The 21,969-nt window shown below is 39.1% G+C and overlaps 1 protein-coding gene across 3 annotated transcripts; it reads right to left on the bottom strand.

Annotated features, from left to right (window-relative positions):
• Positions 1 to 711: 711 nt before the first annotated feature.
• LOC139571410 (PHD finger protein 10-like) lies at positions 712 to 18,517 on the bottom strand. Of its 3 annotated transcripts, XM_071394255.1 has the most exons (13): positions 18,339 to 18,436; positions 12,045 to 12,076; positions 11,636 to 11,742; positions 11,192 to 11,322; positions 10,848 to 10,931; positions 10,573 to 10,697; positions 7,155 to 7,304; positions 6,336 to 6,445; positions 6,091 to 6,235; positions 5,772 to 5,915; positions 1,944 to 2,052; positions 1,571 to 1,759; positions 712 to 989 (listed from the first exon to the last, which is right to left on the bottom strand). In XM_071394255.1, the coding sequence occupies exons 3-13, from the start codon at positions 11,686 to 11,688 to the stop codon at positions 868 to 870; spliced, it is 1,362 nt and encodes a 453-aa protein (XP_071250356.1). In that variant the 5' UTR covers positions 11,689 to 11,742; positions 12,045 to 12,076; positions 18,339 to 18,436; the 3' UTR covers positions 712 to 867. The 3 variants fall into 3 exon arrangements, with proteins under 3 accessions (XP_071250356.1, XP_071250355.1, XP_071250357.1); XM_071394254.1 differs by lacking the exon at positions 12,045 to 12,076 and having other exon boundaries at positions 18,339 to 18,515; XM_071394256.1 differs by lacking the exons at positions 7,155 to 7,304; positions 12,045 to 12,076 and having other exon boundaries at positions 18,339 to 18,517.
• Between the last annotated feature and the right edge of the window lie 3,452 nt (positions 18,518 to 21,969).

Below are 21,969 nucleotides of genomic sequence, written 5' to 3' on the forward strand. Positions count from 1 at the left end.
AAAATGGCATTCCTCTTCTTGCCCAGATGATAGAAAGTATCTAATTTCAACTGTTGGCTCATATACATGGCAAATAAGAGTGCAATTTATACAAGTTCACAACAGAACAAGCCAGGCTTCAGTTGTTGAACGTCGATATGTTAACTGAATGGGCTCCTAAAAAAAACAACTGCGGTTGTTGAGTGGAACACTGACCTTTCTATGCCATGCGGCGAGCGTTCACACGCGTATCGTTAGTGTCTTGCTGCTGCTTCCAACTGCCTATTGTACTCCACACTCTCACCTATCAGATGACAGGGAGCTGCGTACGTCTCTCTCTTAGTGTAGTCTACCTGGTCGCCACGTGGCAGCTGCTATAAGACTTCACACCAGGGCCCAAAGGGACCATAAGAGGCAAACTGATCTCTTTGGCTCTCACCTGAACAGAGCTGTTAAGATGCTACACAAGGCCACCTCTCCAAGTGACTAATTGGTCACACTTAAGCCAGTCCTTACGCATGAGCAGCTATTGTGGTGCCTGTTGTATGTGTGGATGTATTGACTGTGTTCTTAGACATGTCACAACAACAACATGTGATTGATTTAGAGTTCTATTGTAATTTAGAGTATTAGGTGGCACCACTTTGATGAGAAGTTATTGGGGCACAATGGTAGGAAGGGCATTTTAGGGACATCATCTGTGTTTTAATTAAACTTCAGGGCAGTCATGGGTTAAATAATTTAAACATTTACTGGCAAAAAATGTTTTACTTCAGTGGCAATGACATTTCAAATATAATTAAGACAAAGGAAATCCATATATATATATACACAGGATTACAAAACTTAATCTTAACACATTCTAAAGTACAAAAAGTATCAAAACAGTTAGCTTATTGATTTGATCACATTCCATTTATATGCAGATTTAGACTTTTGTTGTTTTTTTCTTCCTCTTTTCTTCTTGGGGGTTGAGGACTCCTTGTTGCAACACTCACAAACCCAGCAACCTGAGGAGAAAAACCATGTGGACCAGCTGTAATACGTAACATCAACCCAAAGGCTAGAAAACAGACTGCATTGTGGGATCCATCAGACTAAAAGGCATTTAAGACCAGCACTTTCTGACATTTGATTTCAACACTTCTAAAGCATTTTGACCAGATTCCGAACATGAACTTTCTGGTGTTTCATTTGCAGCAACGCTAATTATAGCAAGTTGAGGTAACACACAACCCTTCTTGACTGCACAAAAAAAAATCTTAAATGCCAGTCTTGGAAAACTCTAAAAACAGATTTCTAATTTAGCATTATTCACCAAGTTCAGATGGCTATGCAAATTAATGTTATTTTCACATAAAACCAGAAATTCAAATCACCCCAAAACTCCATAAAAGACTACATTAGCTACAATGAGAGAGAAAGACAGAGATTATTTTTCTTATACCCTCCCCCTTCCATCCTTCAAGTAATCACTGATCTAATACATATTGATAGGCGTAAGCAACAATTCCATCACAAAGGTTTCACCAAGGAAAGAAGGAATGATACATCCTTAAAGTATTTGAACAGACCCAGAGCGAGAGCTCACCTAGAGGGATGGAGTCCAGGCCCACGCAGAAGGAGTGGAAGCCCCGGTCACACGTGTCACAGAACATCATCTCCTCCTCGTGATGGGGATGCTTACACACCGTGCACGTCTTACACTCCATGCACTGCCACGGGTAGGTCTTAATCAGACCCACCAGCTCCTCACTCATGTCCAGGCATGATGGGTGAGCTGGGACGGACACAAACACACACACACCACAGCACTTCTCCAAAACACACTGTATAATTCCAATTTGTGATCCCAACAATTCAGATTAAGTTCTGTTGCTCATATCTTAGAGGCGTTATGGTCATTATGAACAAGCCTGTGCAATTTGTCAGTTTTAATTAAAAAAACAAGCAGTTCCACTTACCACTGTTCTTGCACTGTGAGCAGTGAATGAGAGCTTCTGGCTTTCCTTCTTTGTTGGACTCCTTACCCTTCTGGCAAATGCCACAAATAGCATTGGGCATGACCTTAGGCTGCAAGGACAGAACAATGCTATCATGTTTAGCAACAAGGCCTAGTGCACCATGTGACACAGAGCTTCTGGGCAACACACATTATACAAGGTGTTAAATCCTAAAAGGCCTGATAGGAGGTATATATTAATTTACTCACAATAGATCCAATCTTGTTAGGTGCTTCTTACTTCACAACCCCAAACAAGAATGACTAGGAAAAGCCTTGTCATTTTTAAGAACCTCCCACAAACCCTTTCTAGTCATGGGGAATGGGAGTCTATGATTTTCAGATCTCAAAATCTCCAAAAGGCAAACACCAAGAGGTCAAGCTGATTTAAGATCCATTCCGATGTGCCACGGTGTCCCCCACAGCTGCTCATAACAGGTTAAACAGTTGAATGTCCCTCCGGTAGACGCCAAGCTGTTTCCACACATTGTGTGGTCACACATTTATAAAAAGGTAGTTAGCCAAAGTGATTTCTGATGGGAGGAAAACTCTTTCCCTGCAGTTATTTCATTACATGACCTCATTACAGTCTCTGTGCTGCTAACACAATCAAAACATCTCTGTAGTCTATTTGTTTGAAATTTTTATTTCAATGGTGAACTGTGTCTAAAGACTGACATAAAGGTTTTCCTACATAAAGAGTATTGGATTAGATAAGAACAGTAAAAGCCTTTCTAAAACAAACAACGAAACCTGTGGGAGGGTGAACCGGAGGTTAGAGACACACAGTTGAGTTAATAAAAGGACAGCTAATTTAGCTGGCACCCTTTCCACAGAAAGAGGGGTGCCAGCTAAACTAGGAGAAATATTTATCCAAAGGAAGGTATGACACCTTTGCCATTACACTCAAATAAAAAATGTAAGACATGACATTCTAAGAGAGAGAAGTGTACAAGTCAGGAACAAATTGAACACAAACTGTACCTACTTAGGCAGACAGTCTGCACAAATATTGGGAATGACAAGTGTGCAATCAGTTAGGAGGATATAGCCCATGAGTATGAAGTAGGTTTCTATGTGTTCGTGGAAATATAATCAGTTTTCAAAATGTCAAACGTTTGGTGTTGCCATCCTGAAATGTTTCCATTGACTGGTGCAAAACAAGAAGAAAAGGCTACATATTTTCTGTTAGGCTTCAGATGGCTACCCCTGCAGTGTAGTGCCAACTAAGGATATTCATATCATTATCAGTATGAAAATAATACATTTTTTGTACAGCTCCTGAACTCTTAACTTGCATTAAAATTATAATAAAGTCAACTTTAAGGCCATGTTATCTATAGCTAGGTAATTATTCTGCAAGTACTGTATTGACTTTAGCCTTAAATTCAATGGGAGATTAAATTTATTAATCTCCCATGTAGCCTTGCAGTAAGACAGAGCGTAAATTGCCAGAAGGTTGATCATGTTGATCCCAGAAAAGCCATACTCCTAACTGAACACAACAATAACTTTCAGAGGCAATCGAAAGTTTAAAAAAAAAGCCAACATAGAGAAAGTGTATTAACAGGCCTCTGGCACAGTAACATTGTGTTCTCCAGTCTCAAACAAAGAACAGTATGTAAGGTTATTTCAAACAACCGTAGAATACTGCATTAAAAGTATTGACAACGTGAAATATAAAACGTTCAAAACACTCAAGTATTACCGTAGTTGAAGTGCTACTACTAAATCAAATGGATGCATCTTATAAAGTCTGTATCATAACAAGAAATACTGTATGTTGTTTAAAAACAATTAATCTAGCAGCCAAATATATCTGCTCACATGTCTCAAAGGGATAGTTCATCCAAATGACATATTGGTTTCCTTACCCTGTAAACAGTCTATGGATAAGGTATGACAACAATCCATGCTTTGGTTTCGTTTCCAAAGGAACCGTTTCCAAATGCTAATGTTTTAGCATTTGTGACACAAAGTTGCTTCAAGTCATGGGACTGATATTAGCATTTTTTCACACATCATGCCCAAATCATCCAAAAGTATCAGAAATGTATTGTGAAGTTCCATGAAGTCACTTATAAATTATTTGAACATGAAAAAGCTAATAAAATCGGTCCCATGACTTTAAATGGATATGTGCCACAAATGCTAAAATCTGGAAACAATACCATGGAAACTAAACCAAAGCACGGATTGCTGTCATACCTTGTCCATATACTGCTTACAGGGTAAGGAAACCAATGTCATTTTGTAATTTGGGTGAACTATCCCTTTAATTAGTATGTTGCCAAGTAGACAGAAAAGAGGTATATTAAGACATTCAAAGAATACGGTGAAAAATGTACAAGTCTTCAGGACCAATCGAAAGTGCTGTGAAGAAAAAGTTCCAGATGTGAAAGAACTACTCCAAACTGTTATTGCTTATAAAGTCTGATATGGAACCATCAGTGTTTCAACCAATGATGTATATAGACCCTGGATTGCTGATGCTATGTTTTGGCCAATGAGAGGCTTTGAAGTCACCAGTCAACCATATTGGCACTGCCCAGAAGAAGCAGTCTTCCATAGGAATTCCACAGTATTTCAATTAAAATGTTTCAAGGACAGAATTACATGTAAATATGTTGTTGTTGTAGTAGCAGGGACAGTAACAGTACTTTCGCAAAATAATACCTTAAAGCTAGAATCCTTAGTAGATACATCAATTTTGGGATTTAAATTAATGATCTATACCCATTGATTCTTGAAGAATATAATTTATAAATGCCTCATGAGCTTAGTTCAACTGTTGTACACCATCAATACCCAAAATAGAAGCTTGTTTAACTCCAATGTTTGTAAACAAAGTAAATTGTAAACAAAGTAACTGTGACCAAGAGACTGAAAAACAGCTTCTATCTCAAGGCCATCAGACAGTTAAAAAGCCATCACTAGCCGGGTACCACCCGGTTAGTCAATCCTGCACCTTAGAGGATCCTGCCCTATAAACATAGACATGGAATCCCTGGTCACTTTAATAATGTTTACATACTGTATTCTATTCTACTGTATTTTAGTCAATGCCACTCCGACATTGCTTGTCGTAATATGTATATATTTCTTAATTCCATTATTTTACTTTTAGATGTGTGTATTGTTAATTATTACTGCATTGTTGGAATTAGGAACACAAGCATTTCGCTACTCCTGCAATAACATCTGCTAAATATGTGTATGTGACCAATACAATTTGACTTGAACACTGTATAGCCTCAAAATGGTTAAAACTATACGTTTGGTATAATGGATGGTCAGTCCTTGCATCCATAGTTCTGTCTATGAATTTGAGAGTAGTTACATTTCTCCAGGCCCATTCCTCAGATTTTTACCAAAACAGAGACGGGGTGTATGTTTATTTATTGTTTCAATTAAGGATTCTAGCTTTAAGGACAATGTTTTTATACTTATTTTTATGTTAAGTCATCTAGTGTATATACTGTATATAAATCATTGGTTTTAACCATATGGTTGATCTAGAACCATTAGTATTTTAACCATATGATTGATATGGAACCATCAGTAGCAAACTGGACCAAGTGAAAGAGGGAAGGCAGAACAAGTCCACAGACTTGAGTGTTGCCCCAAATAATAACTATTGCCACCTGGTGGAGTGTATGTGTGAGGAGTGACAGGGCCAGAAAAACAAAGGAGAGTCTCTCTATTGAAAGTGCTGAAGAAGCTGGAAGGGGTAGTAAAGAAGGGGAAAGGGAAGTGCTGTTGGAGAAAGTCAGGGGCTTTTTTCTTCTACCTTGTACCCAGGGACAGATTTGTGTTGGTTGGGGCGTGGGGTGGCATCTTTAGCCGGGGTGGTAGTCCTGTCCTTGGCCTTGCCCTTTGACTGCACTCCACTGTCCTGACTGTCCCCATCTGAGGTGTTTCCAGATGAGCTGTCCTGTAGACACAATTCAGTTCTTACTATTCAAGCAAGCTGCAAAAGAGCTTACATTGAATCAACTTACAGAGCATCTCTAGGCATTTACTGTTAATACAATACAACATGTCTTTGCATCTCTAGCTCTGAAATCAAGTGAATTGTGTAAAACCAGTTCAAGGATCCAGTTCCTTACTGAATTTTTCTTGCCCTCTTCTCCCTTGTTGTCATCTGCATCGTCCGAGTCCCCATCACTGTCCAGGGCAGGCAGCTCCGGGTCCAGGGGGGGCTCGAACAGGGCTGTGTTCAGGGGCAAGTAGCGCAGCTCGTTGGGAGAGTACCTGTATCAAACACAGGAACATCAATTTATCAGCTACTCAAATATCTTTAGAGGTCAGGACCTGCATTCATGAGACTAGTTTTTTGGTTAGTGAACCTTACCTTTTGTAGTAGTCCTGGAACTGCCCAGGGATGAGGGCCACTGGATAGGGTCCAGTCTTGGTTCTCTCTGGAGGAAGGACTTTATACCTCCCTTGGGGTACTTGGATAATCTGTTAGAAAGTTAGTTGAAACTTTTACTCCTTCAATTGCACGTTCAACTCCACATAGATAATACAGTTTATGAATGTACCGATCAACACTGAGTGTACAAAACATCAGGAACACCTTCCTAATATTGAGTTACACCCCCTTTTCCCCTCAGAACAGTCTCAATCTGTCGGGCATGGACTCCACAAACTGTCGAAAATGTTCCACAGAGTTGCCGCCCCATGTTGACTCCAATGATTCCCACAGTTGTGTCAAGTTGATAGGATGTCCTTTGGGTGGTGGACCATTCTTGAAACACACGGGAAACTGTTGAGTGTGAAAAATCCAGCAGCATTGCAGTTGACACAAACCAGTGTGCCTGGTACCTGCTACCATACCCCGTTCAAAGGCTCTTAAATATTTTGTCTAGTCCATTCACCCTCTGAATGGCACACATACACAATCCATGTCTCAATTGTGTCAAGGCTTAAAAATCCTTCTTCAACATGTCTCCTCCCCTTCATCTGCACTGATTGAAGTGGATTTAACAAGTGACAACAATAAGGGATTATAGCTTTCACCTGGATTCACCTGGTTAGTCTATGTCCAGGAAAGAGCAAGTGTTCCTAATGCCTTGTACACTCAGTGGATCTACTCAAACATGGCAAGTGAGTTCTTATAAACACAAAAGACTAATGGAGCTTTATGTCTTTTTTCAAGGAATTAACGTACGTGTGTCTGAAGGTCAAAATAGGCCCTTCTCTCTTCCATCCTTTCCCTGTTGAAGTTACTGTTGAACTCAGCAGCTTTCTTGGCAGCTTTCTGTATGTACTCTGGCACTTTACTGGCTTCAACCTTCTGAGGCTTTTGTTGCTGCATTTTCTAGGAGATAATTTTTTTTGAATAAAAACTTACCAACAACATATTGAATAACCATGTCAACTTTAAATGAAAATACAGTTCAGGAAAATACAGTTCAGGCATTTGGGGTCACTTAGAAATGTCCTTGTTTTTTGGTCACATTCCCCATGTGGGGGGGCTGGCAGCCCTAGCTCACTATTTGGGAGACAGAGATACTAACGAATATCCACCAACAAACTTTATTCTAGAGCTGGCTGAATATGTTTTGACGTATAACTATTTCAGGTTTGATGATGAATACTACCTCCAAACGAATGGAACATCGATGGGCTCCACATTCGCTCCGAGCTATGCTAACCTTTATGTGGGTCTTTTTGAACGTTTTGTTAATAATGAAAACGAAAATCCATCTTTGAATAAAGTCCTGAAGTGGTATCGATATATTGAAAACATGTTTTTGCATATAGGAAGGAACGGAAAAAGAGCTGTCAGACTTTATGGTACTATTCAATGACATTGACCCCAATCTCAAATTCACTACTGAATGTGACACTCAACGTGTTCATTACCTCGATACGTGGATTGAGAAATCAAATGGAACCCTGTTTACAACTCTGTATAGAAAAGAAACGGACAGCAATACTCTATTACAGGGTGACAGCTTCCATCCTGAGCCATTAAAGAGGACTTCCAAGAAGACAGTTTTTCAGACTGCGCCGTGTATACCACTCCACAGAGGATTATCTAGAAAAAGCAGCGGAGATGCACGTTAGGTTTCTAAGAGGCTATTCGCCACAGTGTGTGGATGAAGCTCTTAATTTGGCATTGGGAAAAACACAAGATGAACTGCTACAAAAAAGACCCGCTAAAGAACACTCCGTAATGTTCACAACAACATACTTTGAACTCGCGAAAAGTGGAAGATGCGGTCAAAAAACACTGGCATATTTTATCATCGGACCCAGTTTTGGCGGCTGAATTTAAAAATCCACCACTTATTGTGTATAGGAGAGGTCGCAATTTACACGATAAATTGGTTCATGCCAACTGCCACCAAAAAAGAAAATCAGCCAGGTTATTTTACACCCTCTTCCAAATGGTAGCTATAAATGCAGAGGATGCGCACAGTGCAACAATATAATGAAGTGTGAATATTCCTGCCACCCACATACAGGAAAACGGTTCCAAATTAATTACATTATTAGGTCCTCCACCACCCATGTTATTTACATTATTAAATGTCCATGTGGGCTGTGCTATGTAGGTAAAACCTCTCGTTCTCTCAAACAGAGAATATGTGAATATAAAGTTCAATTAGGAAAAACGACAGGGATTATCCAGTCGCAGTACATTTTAATGATCTAAAACATGACATTTCTACCTTTAGATTTGAGGCATAGAGAAAGTTAAGATATCAGACATGGGAGGTGATATAAATAATACTCTGAGCAAAAGAGAATGTTTTGTGATTTTCACCCTCCAGACATTATTTCCTAAAGGTCTTAATGATGAAATGCCTACGTGTGTTATGTTGTAAATTTGAACATGAATTATGCCCCTATTTCAGATTACTCTGATGTTTTTCGTACGATGTACCCAATGATTAATGGAAACTTGCTCGGTAGGTCTTTGTCCTCATTGTGGTTTAACAGACGTGTTTAATACGTCTTATTTACCCACTTTATTTTAATATTTATGAAATGCATATTGTTATATTTGGTAGCACTTATTTGTTTTCCTTCGCCTCCAACCCCTTTCGTTGCGTGGAACGGATGTGGGTGGTGCTAGGTCTACATAAGGGTGGAATTGTTTTTTAACTCACAAAAGCTCTGACGAAGGCCGTGAGGCCGTTACGTAAGCTTATTAAAGATCAGTGATACTATCAAGAGCTGTGTGCAGTTTCCTTTTTCCCTCATCTTGTTTTTGAAAGAAAAGCTAATTTTTTGTCCATTAAAATAGCATCAAATTGATCAGAAATACAGTGTAGACATTGTCAATGTTGTAAATGACTATTGTAGCTGGAAACGGCTGATTTTTTAATGGAATATCTACATAGGCCCATTATCAGCAACCATCACCCTTGGCAGCTTCATTAAATAGTACCCGCAAAACACCAATCTCAACATCAACAGTGAAGAGGCGACTCCGGGATGCTCTCCTTCTAGGCAGAGTTCCTCTGTCCAGTGTCTGTGTTCTTTTGCACATCTTAATCTTTTATTTTTATTGGCCAGTCTGAGATTTGGCTTTTTCTTTGCAACTCTGCCTAGAAGGCCAGCACCCCAGAGTCGCCTCTTCACTGTTGACGTTGAGATTGGTGTTTTGCGGGTACTATTTAATGAAGCTGCCAGTTGAGGACTTTTGAGGCATCTGTTTTTCAAACTAGACACTCTAATGTACTTGTCCTCTTGCTCAGTTGTGCACCGGGGCCTCCCACTCCTCTTTCTATTCTGGTTAGAGCCAGTTTGCGCTGTTCTGTTAAGGGAGTATTACACAGCGTTGTACGAGATCTTCAGTTTCTTGGCAATTTCTCACATGGAATAGCCTTCATCTCTCAGAACAAGAATAGACTGACGAGTTTCAGAAGAAAGTTATTGGTTTCTGGCCATTTTAAGCCTGTAATGGAACACACAAATGCTGATGCTCCAGATACTCAACTAGTCTAAAGAAGGACAGTTTTATTGCTTCATTAATCATGACAACAGTCTTCAGCTGTGCTAACATAATTGCAAAAGGGTTTTCTAATGATCAATTAGCGTTTTAAAATGATAAACTTGGATTAGCTAACACAACGTGCCATTGGAATACAGGAGTGATGGTTGCTGATAATGGGCCTCTGTACACCTATGTAGATATTCCATAAAAATAAAAGAATCTGCCATTTCCAGCTACAATATCCATTTACAACATGAACAATGTCTACACTGTATTTCTGATCAATTTTATGTTATTTTAATGGACAAAAAAAAGCTTTTCTTTCAAAAACAAGGACATTTCTAAGTGACCCCAAACTTTTGAACGGTAGAGTATACAAAAAATAAATTGGACTTGAGTTGCCCAAATATTATTTATTTATTTTTATATAAAAAAATATTTGGGGAACTCAAGTCCTAGACTTCTGTAACAAGATCAAGAAATCAGCAAACACAAAGCTAACTTCGCATCAATTAAAATGTGTCAATGTTGCTGAGCATACTAACTTTAGTAATACTCACTGAACTGAGAGTACTAACGTTAGTGGTACTCTGAACAGAGTACTAACATAGTGATACTCTCTGAACAGAGTGCTTACAGAGTACTCTTCTGTTATCCTCTGGCGCTCCCTCTCTTGGAGGATGACAGAATACTCAGCATGTTTTCCTGGGTACTCCTTGATCATCAAATCAATGACTTCATCACTTCGTAAAGCAGTCAAGCCTGGAAAACAATATTCACAATTAATTATTGTATCCACGAGTAGCCTAATTCCCCAAAACAACTCTTGGGAAGGCTTGAGGCCCTGGTGGTTTATGCTGAACTCTAAGCTCTTCCTGATTATGCAACAATTCCATGTTTTTCACTTCTCACCCAAGGTGCACTGTGTCTCTGTGATGACATTTTGCTCCCTCAGATATAGCTTCTCCTTGTGGGAGAGGTCTCTCCTTTCCAAATCTAAAAGAAGAATTTATTGATTGATTGAATTGATTAGGTAATTAAAAGTAGTAGACTGCTCCAGCCAGAGACAACATTAATGATTAAGGATAAAAACAAATCAAACCTGGAGGCTTATTTCCATTGAGATAAGGCGTGGTTAGTCAGAGATTGACCAGTATGATCTACAGATAGGCTATAACAAGACTATTAGCCTAATCATCAAATTGACACGCAATGATCCTACTACACAATACAAGCCGAACATTCAGTCACATTACCTGGATATTTTCGCTTAAATGAAGTGACTCCCAGATATTCACTGACTTGTTCTTGTAACATATAGTACTCCCCACTACCGTCTGATGGCCACCTGTACTCGGTCAGATTTTCTGCTGAGAAGTATGTGGGCCTGGGGAAACACATATGACTGAAAGGTTAAGAGCAGGGTAGAAGTATTAAGCCTGTTTGAAAGACGGACTAAATGTTATTGGACACGTAGGCTGCGTTTAGACAGGCAGCCCAATTATGATATTTTTGACCAAGCAGATCTGATGTGAAATTATCTGATTTGTCAAAAGACCAACTAGTGGAAAAAATATCAGAATTGCGTTGCCTGTGTAAACGCAGCCTAAGTGTTTGTAATGGGGATTGGACATGGTCTATTAGGAAGTAGTGATGAAAATATTTAAAACTACGCCTTCAGATACGAACTGACCACATACCCAAGTTCCTGGCAGGAGGTGTCGCAACTTCTGGAACTGTCACCTGAACCCATGCGCTGTCTTTTTGGAGCTTGACTGCCATCATTGGACACTTCCTCGATGTCATCCTAAAATGATAGCCAATACAGTTAGGATACACAAAACACCTGAACTATTACTACTTGTTAAAGTTAATAGTTTTCTCCAAAAATAATGTTTTTGGGACGTTTTCAGATCTCAAGGGGCGAGTTAATTTCCTCTGTTGTGTCGATCCAGCAAGCACCATTCCCCCTCTCATTAGATAAAGCTGGCCTAGAGGTAGCCTGATTGCCTTCCACTGTGTACAGCAAAAGGCATGCACACTTACATAGAAACCCCTAAACATCGCTTGTTTGTCACAAATGTTGAATAAAATTATATTTCAACTTACTCTGCCGATTGTCCATGGGGTTGGTCCTTCAGCTGGTCAAAATGTAAGACAAAATATCCACAGGAAATCATTATTAAACGAATTCAAAATGCGAGTTTGTGGCAAACAAGATTTGTTTGCTTATGACACAATGCACAAGATGGAAGTACATGCACGCGACAAATGCATACTAACCGAAGTATTGGAGGTGTTTACATGGTTTTGCTTATGTGCCATGGCACAAAGTCGGGTAAATAACACTTTCCTGCGGATATTTTGTCTCTAATTTCGACCAAATGAAGTACCAACAGCACAGGACGAGTAAATTCAAATGTACTTGTATTAAACATTCTGCATTGTAACCCCATCCCTGGGTCTCTCCTATTTTCAGTTCACTACAGCTAACGTTAGCTGCAAAAAACACTCAAACGGGACTGTTTTATCTCCATCTCTTCATTCAAAGATTCAATCATGGACACTCTGACAGTTGTAGCTCGTTCACGTGATGTATTGTTCTCTCTACCTTCTTGCCCTTGCTGTTGTCTGTGCCCAATAATGTTTCTACCATGTTTTGTGCTGCTGCATTGTGTTGCTACCATGCTGTGTTGTCATGTGTTGCTGCCATGCTATGTTGTTGTCTTATGTCTCTTTATGTAGTGGTGTGGTGTCTCTTGTCGTGATGTGTGTTTTGTCCTATATATTTAATCCCAGCCCCCGTCAGCGCAGGAGGACTTTTGCTTTTTGGTAGGTCGTCATTGTAAGTAATCATTTGTTCTTAACTGACTTGTCTAGTTAAATAAAAAATAAAGGACACTTCAAGTTTTTGCTGTGTTTTGTTTCAGACTGTATACCAATACTTGTTATCACAACCTGATTTAGGCATTCCTAGAGGCAAAACAGAGAGCATTGGATTTGGACTGTGGTCTAACAACACATGCACGATGTAAACAAAAACAATGAACAGAGGTAAAGACAGTTTCAGGTTGGATATTCGCCAGATATCCGCCTGTAGTTTTCCTTACGTCCACCAACAGCAGTTAGGGACCGTCAACATAGTGACAAATCAAATTTTTCAAATTTCAAAAGCTCTTTAACCATTACTCCTAAAAAACTTTCAAAACTGGTTGTAGCTAACGCGATGGCATAGACACACAATCTGATTTACGTCTCGCACCATTTTAAATTATTTATTTACATTTTTGAATTTCAATAGCTCATTGGTCATATGACCTACTGACTTCAAACAAGGTTCAGAATGTCCACTGACTACCCTTCTATTTTACGCACCCTTTAGCTTGTCCATTTTTATCTCACAAGATTTTACATACATTTTTCCAAATGTAAAACTTCAATAGCTCCATGGTCATGTGACCTACTGACTTCAAACAAGTTTCAGAGTGTCCACTCAGTGGGCCTACACATTGCACACCCTTTAGTTTGTCCATTTTCATCTCACGATTTTACATGAATTTAAAAAAATGTAACATGTCAATAGCTCCTTGGTCATGTGACCTTATGATCTCAAAAAAGGTTTGGAATGTCCACTGACTATGCCTTCATAATCGCACACTTTGATGTTTGTCTACTTTCATCTCATGCTATTAAGACTTAAATCTGTAAGCCTGAGACCCACACTCAGAAGTCATTTGGAGAAAAAGAGTGTATCTGACTGATAGAGTAGTTAACAGTGATTACTATCATCTGTCTGACCCCCTTGTACCCTCAAACCCTTCCAGGACATTACAATCTCACAACGCAGGACATTTGATGGTCCCTAGACTCCTTTCTAACAGTCCTCAAGCTTCAATAGGATAGTCAATGACTGTGTAACGGTTGAAATTCAGAGTTAACGTTATCATTTTAGTAAGTCTTATGGTCGGGCATAAAATGTTGTCTCCAGTTTCTTGCTTTCTCAGGTCCTGCTGAGTGGACGGTATTGATGCCTTTTCAGTCTAGCTCCAGTCAGGTGTCATTATGTTATAAGCACCACCCCAACCCACTCCCATTTCATAACACCCTCTCACCTTCTACCATTTGTCTACACTCCAAGAACCATGAGAGCCCTCTAGCTGTAGACGCCCCAAGAACCATGACAACTGAGATTCCCATATCCATAGCCTTCTTAGCTTGTAGGCCTAAAAGCATTATTGTCCTTACTTTGTTGAACTATCAAAGACGAAGCTTATTGTGTGACTCTGGTAAGTCATTTCAAAAATGTATACTACTAACTAGTTTTGTTTATTTTGACTATGCAGCATAAAAATCTTCATGGGAGCTGAAAAACACATTCACAGCTGTATGTTAATAAAGAAATACTACAGCTCAGTGCAATGGTAAATATTAAGTCAGCTGTGGGATATGGACAGTAGAGGGGGATGCTGTTGTACTGACAGTAGAGTCATCACTATTCTCAGGACTTTTCTTTTGATGAGGGTCAGAGCACTGGAGAATAACCTGGTTCTGGTCCAGATGTACCGGACTCATTTGCCTGAGGGTGGCCTCTAAAATAGAAAATAAAGTTATGTTTGCTTGTACACTGGTCATCCTTATGCACTCCATGCAATACTTGCTGTTGTTTGTAATAGTTATTGTCATGTTTTTGTCCACATTTGTTTGGAAATACGTATAACTGTCCTTTGTCGTTGGCATACAGCTGCATGGTACTGTGACATTAGTTGTCATGTTGTCCATATTGCAGGTCACAGCGCTGTGGCGAAGAAACATTTGCGAGGTGGTGGTTGCTGTTGTGAGGTCTACAGACAAAAAGTCCTCTTTCCTTCTCCATCATTCAGTTTAAAACTCTGCAGCCCCAGCCACTCTGCTTGTGGGTGAGGTAATAAATAGTCATAACATGACAATAAGCATTTTTTAAATCACAATTTTAAAATAGTGTAAAAAATGTCATACAGTAGGAAGGATGAACATAGAAGTACATTAGATGTGCACCTAACCAAGTCTAAGGACATGTAATATCCTTATGTAGATTGTCAGCAATAAGACAATGACTACATAACACCTTATGTATGATACTTAATCTCCCTAACAAGGCATATATACAGTTGAAGTCGGAAGTTTACATACACCTCAGCCTAATACATTTAAACTCAGTTTTTCACAATTCCTGATATTTAATCCTAGTAAAAAGTCCCTGTCTTAGGTCAGTTAGGATCACCACTTTATTTTAAGAATGTGAAATGTCAGAATAATAGTAGAGAGAATTATTTATTTCAGCTTTTATTTCTTTCATCACATTCCCAGTTAGTCAGAAGCTTACATACACTCAATTAGTATTTGGTAGCATTCCCATTAAATTGTTTTACTTGGGTCAAACGTTGCTGGTAGCCTTCCACAAGCTTCCCACAATAAGTTGGGTGAATTTTGGCCCAGTCCTCCTGACAGAGCTGGTGTAACTGAGTCAGATTTATAGGCCTCCTTGCTCGCACACACTTTTTCAGTTCTGCCCACAAATTTTCTATAGGATTGAGGTCAGGGCTTTGTGAAGGCCACTCCAATACCTTGACTTTGTTGTCCTTAAGCCATTTTGCCACAACTTTGGAAGTATGCTTGGGGTCATTGTCTATTTGGAAGACGAATTTGCGAACAAGCTTTAAATTCCTTACTGATGTCTTGAGATGTCGCTTCAATATATCCACATAATAGATGGCATCGTGAGGAAGTAAAATTTTGTGAAGTGCACCAGTCCCTCCTGCAGCAAAGCACCCCCACAAGATGATGCTGCCCATCCCGTGCTTCACGGTTGGGATGGTGTTTTTCAGCTTGCAAGCCTCCCCCCTTTTCCTCCAAACATAACGATGGTCATTATGGCCAAACTGCTCTATTTTTGTTTCATCAGACCAGAGGACATTTCTCCAAAAAGTATGATATTTGTCCCCAAGTGGAGTTGCAAACCGTAGTCTGGATTTTTAAAATTGTGGTTTTAGAGCAGTGGCTTCTTCCTTGCTGAGCGGCCTTTCAGGTTATGTCGATATAGGACTCGTTTTACTGTGGATATAGATACTTCTGTACCCGTTTCCTCCAGCATCTTCACACGGTCCTTTGCTGTTGTTCTGGGAATGATTTGCACTTTTTGCACCAAAGTACGTTCATCTCTAGGAGACAGAACCCGTCTCCTTCCTGAGTGGTTTGATGGCTGCGTGGTCCCATGGCGTTTATACTTGCGTAATATTGTTTGTACAGATGAACGTGGTATCTTCAGGCGTTTGGAAATTGCTCCCAAGGATGAACAAGACTTGTGGAGGGCTACAATTTTTTTGAGGTCTTGGCTGATTTCTTTTGATTTTCCCATGATGTCACGCAAAGAGGTACTGAGTTTGAAGGTAGGCCTTGAAATATATCCACAGGTACAGGTCAAATTATGTCAATTAGCCTATCAGAAGCTTCTAAAGCCATGACATCATTTCCTGGAATTTTCCAAGCTGTTTAAAGGCACAGTCAACTTAGTGTATGTAGTTGTGTGGGACAGCCATATGTTCAGTTCATGCCTATGATTTCAGAGTTCAACAAAGCCAACAACTGCTTCATGTGTGCCACTGATAAAGAACCTGGATGTGGCCCAAAGACTGACTGGGTTAGTAACTTTATTTAACATGTTTATAATATTTTAACAACAGTGACGGCATGTAAGACAATCTATGATATAACAATGGATGGCTAATTCGTCATACTGCATTCATATTTGATATTATTTATAACGTGTTACGCTTTGTTTTGTTTTAGATTGAATGTTTTGCATGCCAACGGTGGTTCCATGTGCTGTGCCTAGGAATGAAGAGAAAAGAGTTCAACAGAGTAAAGACCACAAACTGGAAGTGCTGTCTTTGTTGTTGAAAATGTATGCTATACCCCATCCACACTGAAGAGGCTCTGAAATGTACATCAACCAGGGATAAAGAGAAAGTTACCACTGAAATGTTTCGTACTTATTTGAAGTAAAGTGTCTGTTGACATGTTGGAAAAGATGAAAGGTATACAATTTCTGTTTAATTTGTCAATATTAAATATTTATTCATTGATTTACTGGCCACCATTACTGTGGTTACATGTTCAGTATATGTATTGACCAGCAAACCCACTGCAGCCTACCTTACTAGCTCACTCTCATCCCTGCTTTGGACAATGAATAGCATGAATCTCGTACTTTGCCCTTTATGGTTGATAGTAACGATGAAAGGAGATATTATCTGTCTCTCTCCTATTGTGTACCGCTGTTAAATACTGTGGAAAAATATTTTTAAAACCAGGGAAAATAAGTACTTAGAAATACCAATTATTATAGATAAATATTAAAGAAAAGGGTAAACACAACACTGGACTGAACCCCCTAATTGTCAAACTAATATTCATGTACAACAATATAGAAGATACATAACTAGAGGTTATGCAATATGGGTGTATATCCACTGCACGCTTCTTAGGTGTGTAATTGACATGACCAAGGAGCTATTGAAATTTAAAACTATGAAAAATGTACATTACACCGAGTGATTTTACAGTACACAAACAAGAGTGTGCAATATAGAAGGGTAGTCAGTGTACATTATGCACCTTGTTTGAAGTCAGTAGGTCACATGACCAAGGAGCTATTGACATGTTTAATTTTGAAAAATTCATGTAAAATCATGTGAGATGAAAATGGACAAACTAGAGGGTGTGCAATGTAGAAGGGTAGTCAGTGGACATTCTGAACCTTGTTTGAGTCAAGTTGTCACATGACTAAGGATCTATTGAAATTCAAAAATGTAAATAAATAACTAATTCAACTAGGAATACAGAATGCTGCTCACATTTCCACATGTTTATTAGCTTTGGAAAGCGAATTAATGTCCAAATCGTGAAAATAATTCCTGTGCAATGTTGTGCGCAATTTTTCCAACATCATGACACTTATTTGGAGGTTTGAAAGCACGAATATCCAACTTGAAACTGTCTTTACCTCAGTAAACAATGATACGCTGACACTACTAAACAGCTAACGTTACCGTAGTTAACTGCCTAGATGCTATGCTAGCTAAGTAACTTCAAGTAACGTTATGGATGGCTGGCTAGCTAGTAACGTAAACTGTCTAGTCGTTAACTAACGACGACACAAAAGTTAGAACACATCGACCCACAACAGCTAGATTGCTATCAATTGTATTTAACTAGCGAAACGGCAGTAGGTTGAATTAAACAGTTGTGTTCAGCTAACTAACGTTAACTACCTTAGCCTGTTGTGTCTTCAACACAATATGTATGTGGCCAGCAATGTGTAACGTTATACTAGTATTTCTGATCCGATATCTTTGCCAAGTTTACCTTTACAGACTGAGCTCCCGGGGTTGCAGGGTTGCTATCGCAAGGTCTGGTTGGGAGAACAGTAGCCATGTTTAGCGGTTACTGTGCTGCTAGCTTCAGAGATGCACACTAGGATAATAATGTTACCGACTGGAAACAGAGACAAGGAACAAATCTTCAAGTGGCGGTAAAGCAAGTCTTTGGACGGGGAATACATGTTTGCCAACATTGGCTACGTCGTACAAATTCATGAAAATAAAATGTTGCTTTTATGTGTTCATTTAAGGGTTCGGCACAAGGTTTGCAGTGTGGTTGAGGTTATGTTTAAAATATGAATTTGAGAAAATAAATTGTATTAATTAGCGGGGTTTATCCATAATTATGACTTGGTAACTAGTGACAACCAAGTATGGGTAACGGCACACGCGGAAAGTGGGCGTGGCGAAATAAATGGGTGCATCATCAGCGCTCTGTGATTGGTTAAAAGGTTTTGATCGATTCAAATTGTGTTTTTTGTTTTATTAGTCAGGATGCACATGGTATACACGTCCAACGAAATGCTTAACTTGCAGGTTCCTTCTCGACAATGCAAAAAAAAAAAAAAGATAATATGAGCAAAGTAAATAGCTCAGTAGAATAGAATAAACATTTTAGCATAAGTATAATACAGGAAGGCACAATTTATAGTCCAATATTAACACGTGTTTTGGGGAAGGGGGATTGGGTGGCAAGTGTTTTTTAAATTGTGCAGTATTTAGCAATCATAACACTCCTGTAGCAGCAGTTGTGATGTGTGTGTAGCATGAGTGTATACATGTGTGTGTTTGGTAAAACACTTAAATGGTTCCAATCGTTTTTTCACCATCTTCCCTATAGGGGATTTTAGAACTACTTCAGAAAAGGTCTGTTTCATCAATGCTAGAAAAAGTACTCAATTGTCATAGAGTCAAAGTAAAGGAGTACAAATGTGCATAACAAGTCACATAAGTTGTATGGACTCACTGTGTGCAATAAGTGTTTAACATGATTTTTGAATGACTACCTCATCTCTGTACCCCACATACAGATAATTGTAAGGCCCCCTCCGTCGAGCAGTGAATTTCTAACAGACTCAACCACAAAGACAAGGGAGATTTTACAATGCCTCGCAAAGGTCACCTATTGGTAGATGGGTAAAAAAAGCAGACATTGAATATATCTCTGAGCATGGTGAAGTTATTAACTACACTTTGGATGTACCAAGATACTGGCGTCCTTCTTAACTCAGTTGCCGGAGAGGAAGGAAACCGCTCAGGGATTTCACTGTGAGGCCAATGGCGACTTGAAAACAATTAGAGTTTAATGGCTGTGATGGGAGAACTGAGGATGGCTCAACAACATTGTCATTTAGGTTAGTATTGTGGAGTAACTACAAAGTGAAAAGGAGGAAGCCTGTACAGAATAAACATTTTCCAAAACACGCATCCTGTTTGCAATAAGGCACTAAACTGAAACTAAAAAAAAATGTGGCAAAGAAATTAACTGTCCTGAATACAAAAGCGTTATGGTTGGGGCCAATCCAACACATCACTGAGACCCACTCCATATTTTCAAGCATGGTGGTGGCTGCATGATGTTATGGGTATGCTTGTCATCGGCAAGGACTTGGGATTTTCTTGGGATAAAAATAAACGGAATAGAGCTAAGCACAGGCAAAATCCTAGAGGAAAACCTGGTTAAGTCTGCTTTCCAACACACTGGGAGACAAATTCAACTTTCAACAGGACTATAACTTAAAACACAAGGCCAAATATACACTGGAGTCTCTTACCAAGATGACATTAACTGTTCATGTGGCCTAGTTACAGTTTTTACAAATCGGCTTATTTAGCAGATGTTATTGCAGGTGTAGCGAAATGCTTGTGTTCCTAGCTCCAACAGTGCAGTAGTATTTAACAAATCAACCAACTTGACAGAGCTCATAGAATTTTTAAAAGAATGTGCAAATATTGTACAGTCCAGGTGTGCAAAGCTCTTAGAGACTTACCCAGAAAGACTCACAGCTGTAGTCACTGCCAAAGTTGATTCTAACATGTATCGACTTAGGGGTGTGAATACTTATTTAAGTAAATTAGATATTTCTGTAAATTAATACATTTGCAAACATTTCTAAAAACATGTTTTCACTTTGTCATTATGGGGTATTGTGTAGATGTGAGAAAATATATTGAATCGATTTTGATTTCAGACTTTAACAAAATGTGGAATAAGTCAAGGGGTCTGAGTACTTTTTGAAGGCACTGGACACTTATATATAGGCTATACGAATTATGCATTAATATATTAACTTCTAACTTACACATCACTGTCTTTTTCACTGTTCCCTTGCGCAATTCATGCAAGGGAACGAAAAGGGGTTGTGTCTTTGTCAGAGCATCGTTATGTCTTTATTTTGTCTACTATAGTCATTTAGCTTAGATAGCGTGAAATTGAACGCATAGAACCAACAACCAGTTGGCTTGGCTGGTAACAAGAACCTTAGATTTGTGTTGGGACTATATCTTATGTAAGGAAGGAAATAGTATGAATCAATTAATCAAAATAACGTTTTTAATGAAAATATGTCAATCATTATTTGAATATGTCGGTAACCGTTGTATAAAAGTGATAATGCCCTCCAAGCTGTTGGAGGTTATATTAGCACGGTTTGCCGGCCCTTGACGTATATAATCTCCAGACCACGGCTTCTTGGGCATTATCACTTAAATACACTTTCCCAAGTCCATCATGGCACAGGGGCCACCACACTCCTGTCTCGTCTGCTTCTCACTCCTTCCCGGTATGCTGCCAGCTGCAACCACTTTTTCATGACCGACTCCGCATCGCTTTCAGACGCTCTAGATGTTAACCGATTCTTCCAGACAACAGCTAATGAACAAGAGCACAAGTGGTTGCAAAGATGTGAAAAGGCAGTTGCAACAGGGAGAACGGAATACTGTAAAATGCCATGGTAATTGCATTTTACTTCTGCAGTGTGGCACTCATATTTTCACTGTGTGAAACTTTCATTGTGAACTACATCTTATGTTCTTACATTTCTGTGAGAATGATTCAAAACATCCTTACCCTCGTGTGTGTGTGTGTGTGTGTGTGTGTGTGTTTTAACCACACATACTTTGAGGTATCACACAACAGTGCCTGACTGAGTGACATCCGGTACATTTGCAGACCCACTGCTCAGTTCATCTACATTTACATTTAAGTCATTTAGCAGACGCTCTTATCCAGAGCGACTTACAAATTTGCTAAAGTGATTTTAACAATTGGTTTTAGCGGTTAACAATTTTTTATTTTTTATTGTGTGTAACAGTGATAACACCAAGTAAAACTGAAATGATAACTTAAAACACAAAATATAATGTGTCGTGATGAGACATTTGTAAATATGAGAAATCCTTACCAATCAAAACCTCCCACAGTCGAAGGGATGCAAGAGAGATTTTTCTATTTACTCCTCTCCGATTCATGTTTTTTGCTAGCGTGTTGGAAATTGTGCGCATCATTAAACGCCACACAGCATCTTTCACGTCGCATCCCCCAATTAGTTTCAAGTGGTTAATCTAAAGGAAAAAACATTTGAAAAATGTATCAATTGACATAAAACGTTAAGCCA

This window comes from Salvelinus alpinus, chromosome 3, assembly GCF_045679555.1.
Source record: "Salvelinus alpinus chromosome 3, SLU_Salpinus.1, whole genome shotgun sequence".
NCBI classification, from domain to species: Eukaryota; Metazoa; Chordata; class Actinopteri; order Salmoniformes; family Salmonidae; genus Salvelinus; species Salvelinus alpinus.

Bases quoted from the DNA above. Each gene is read 5' to 3' on its own strand.
- LOC139571410 (XM_071394254.1), bottom strand. From the start codon at position 18,407: ATGGCTACTGTTCTCCCAACCAGACCTTGCGATAGCAACCCTGCAACC. The intron at 10,932-11,191 runs GTAATGTGACTG...TTCTTCTTTTAG, and splicing joins ATTTAAGCGAAAATATCCAG to ATTTGGAAAGGAGAGACCTC. The intron at 5,916-6,090 runs GTAAGGAACTGG...TTGTGTCTACAG, and splicing joins AAGAGGGCAAGAAAAATTCA to GACAGCTCATCTGGAAACAC.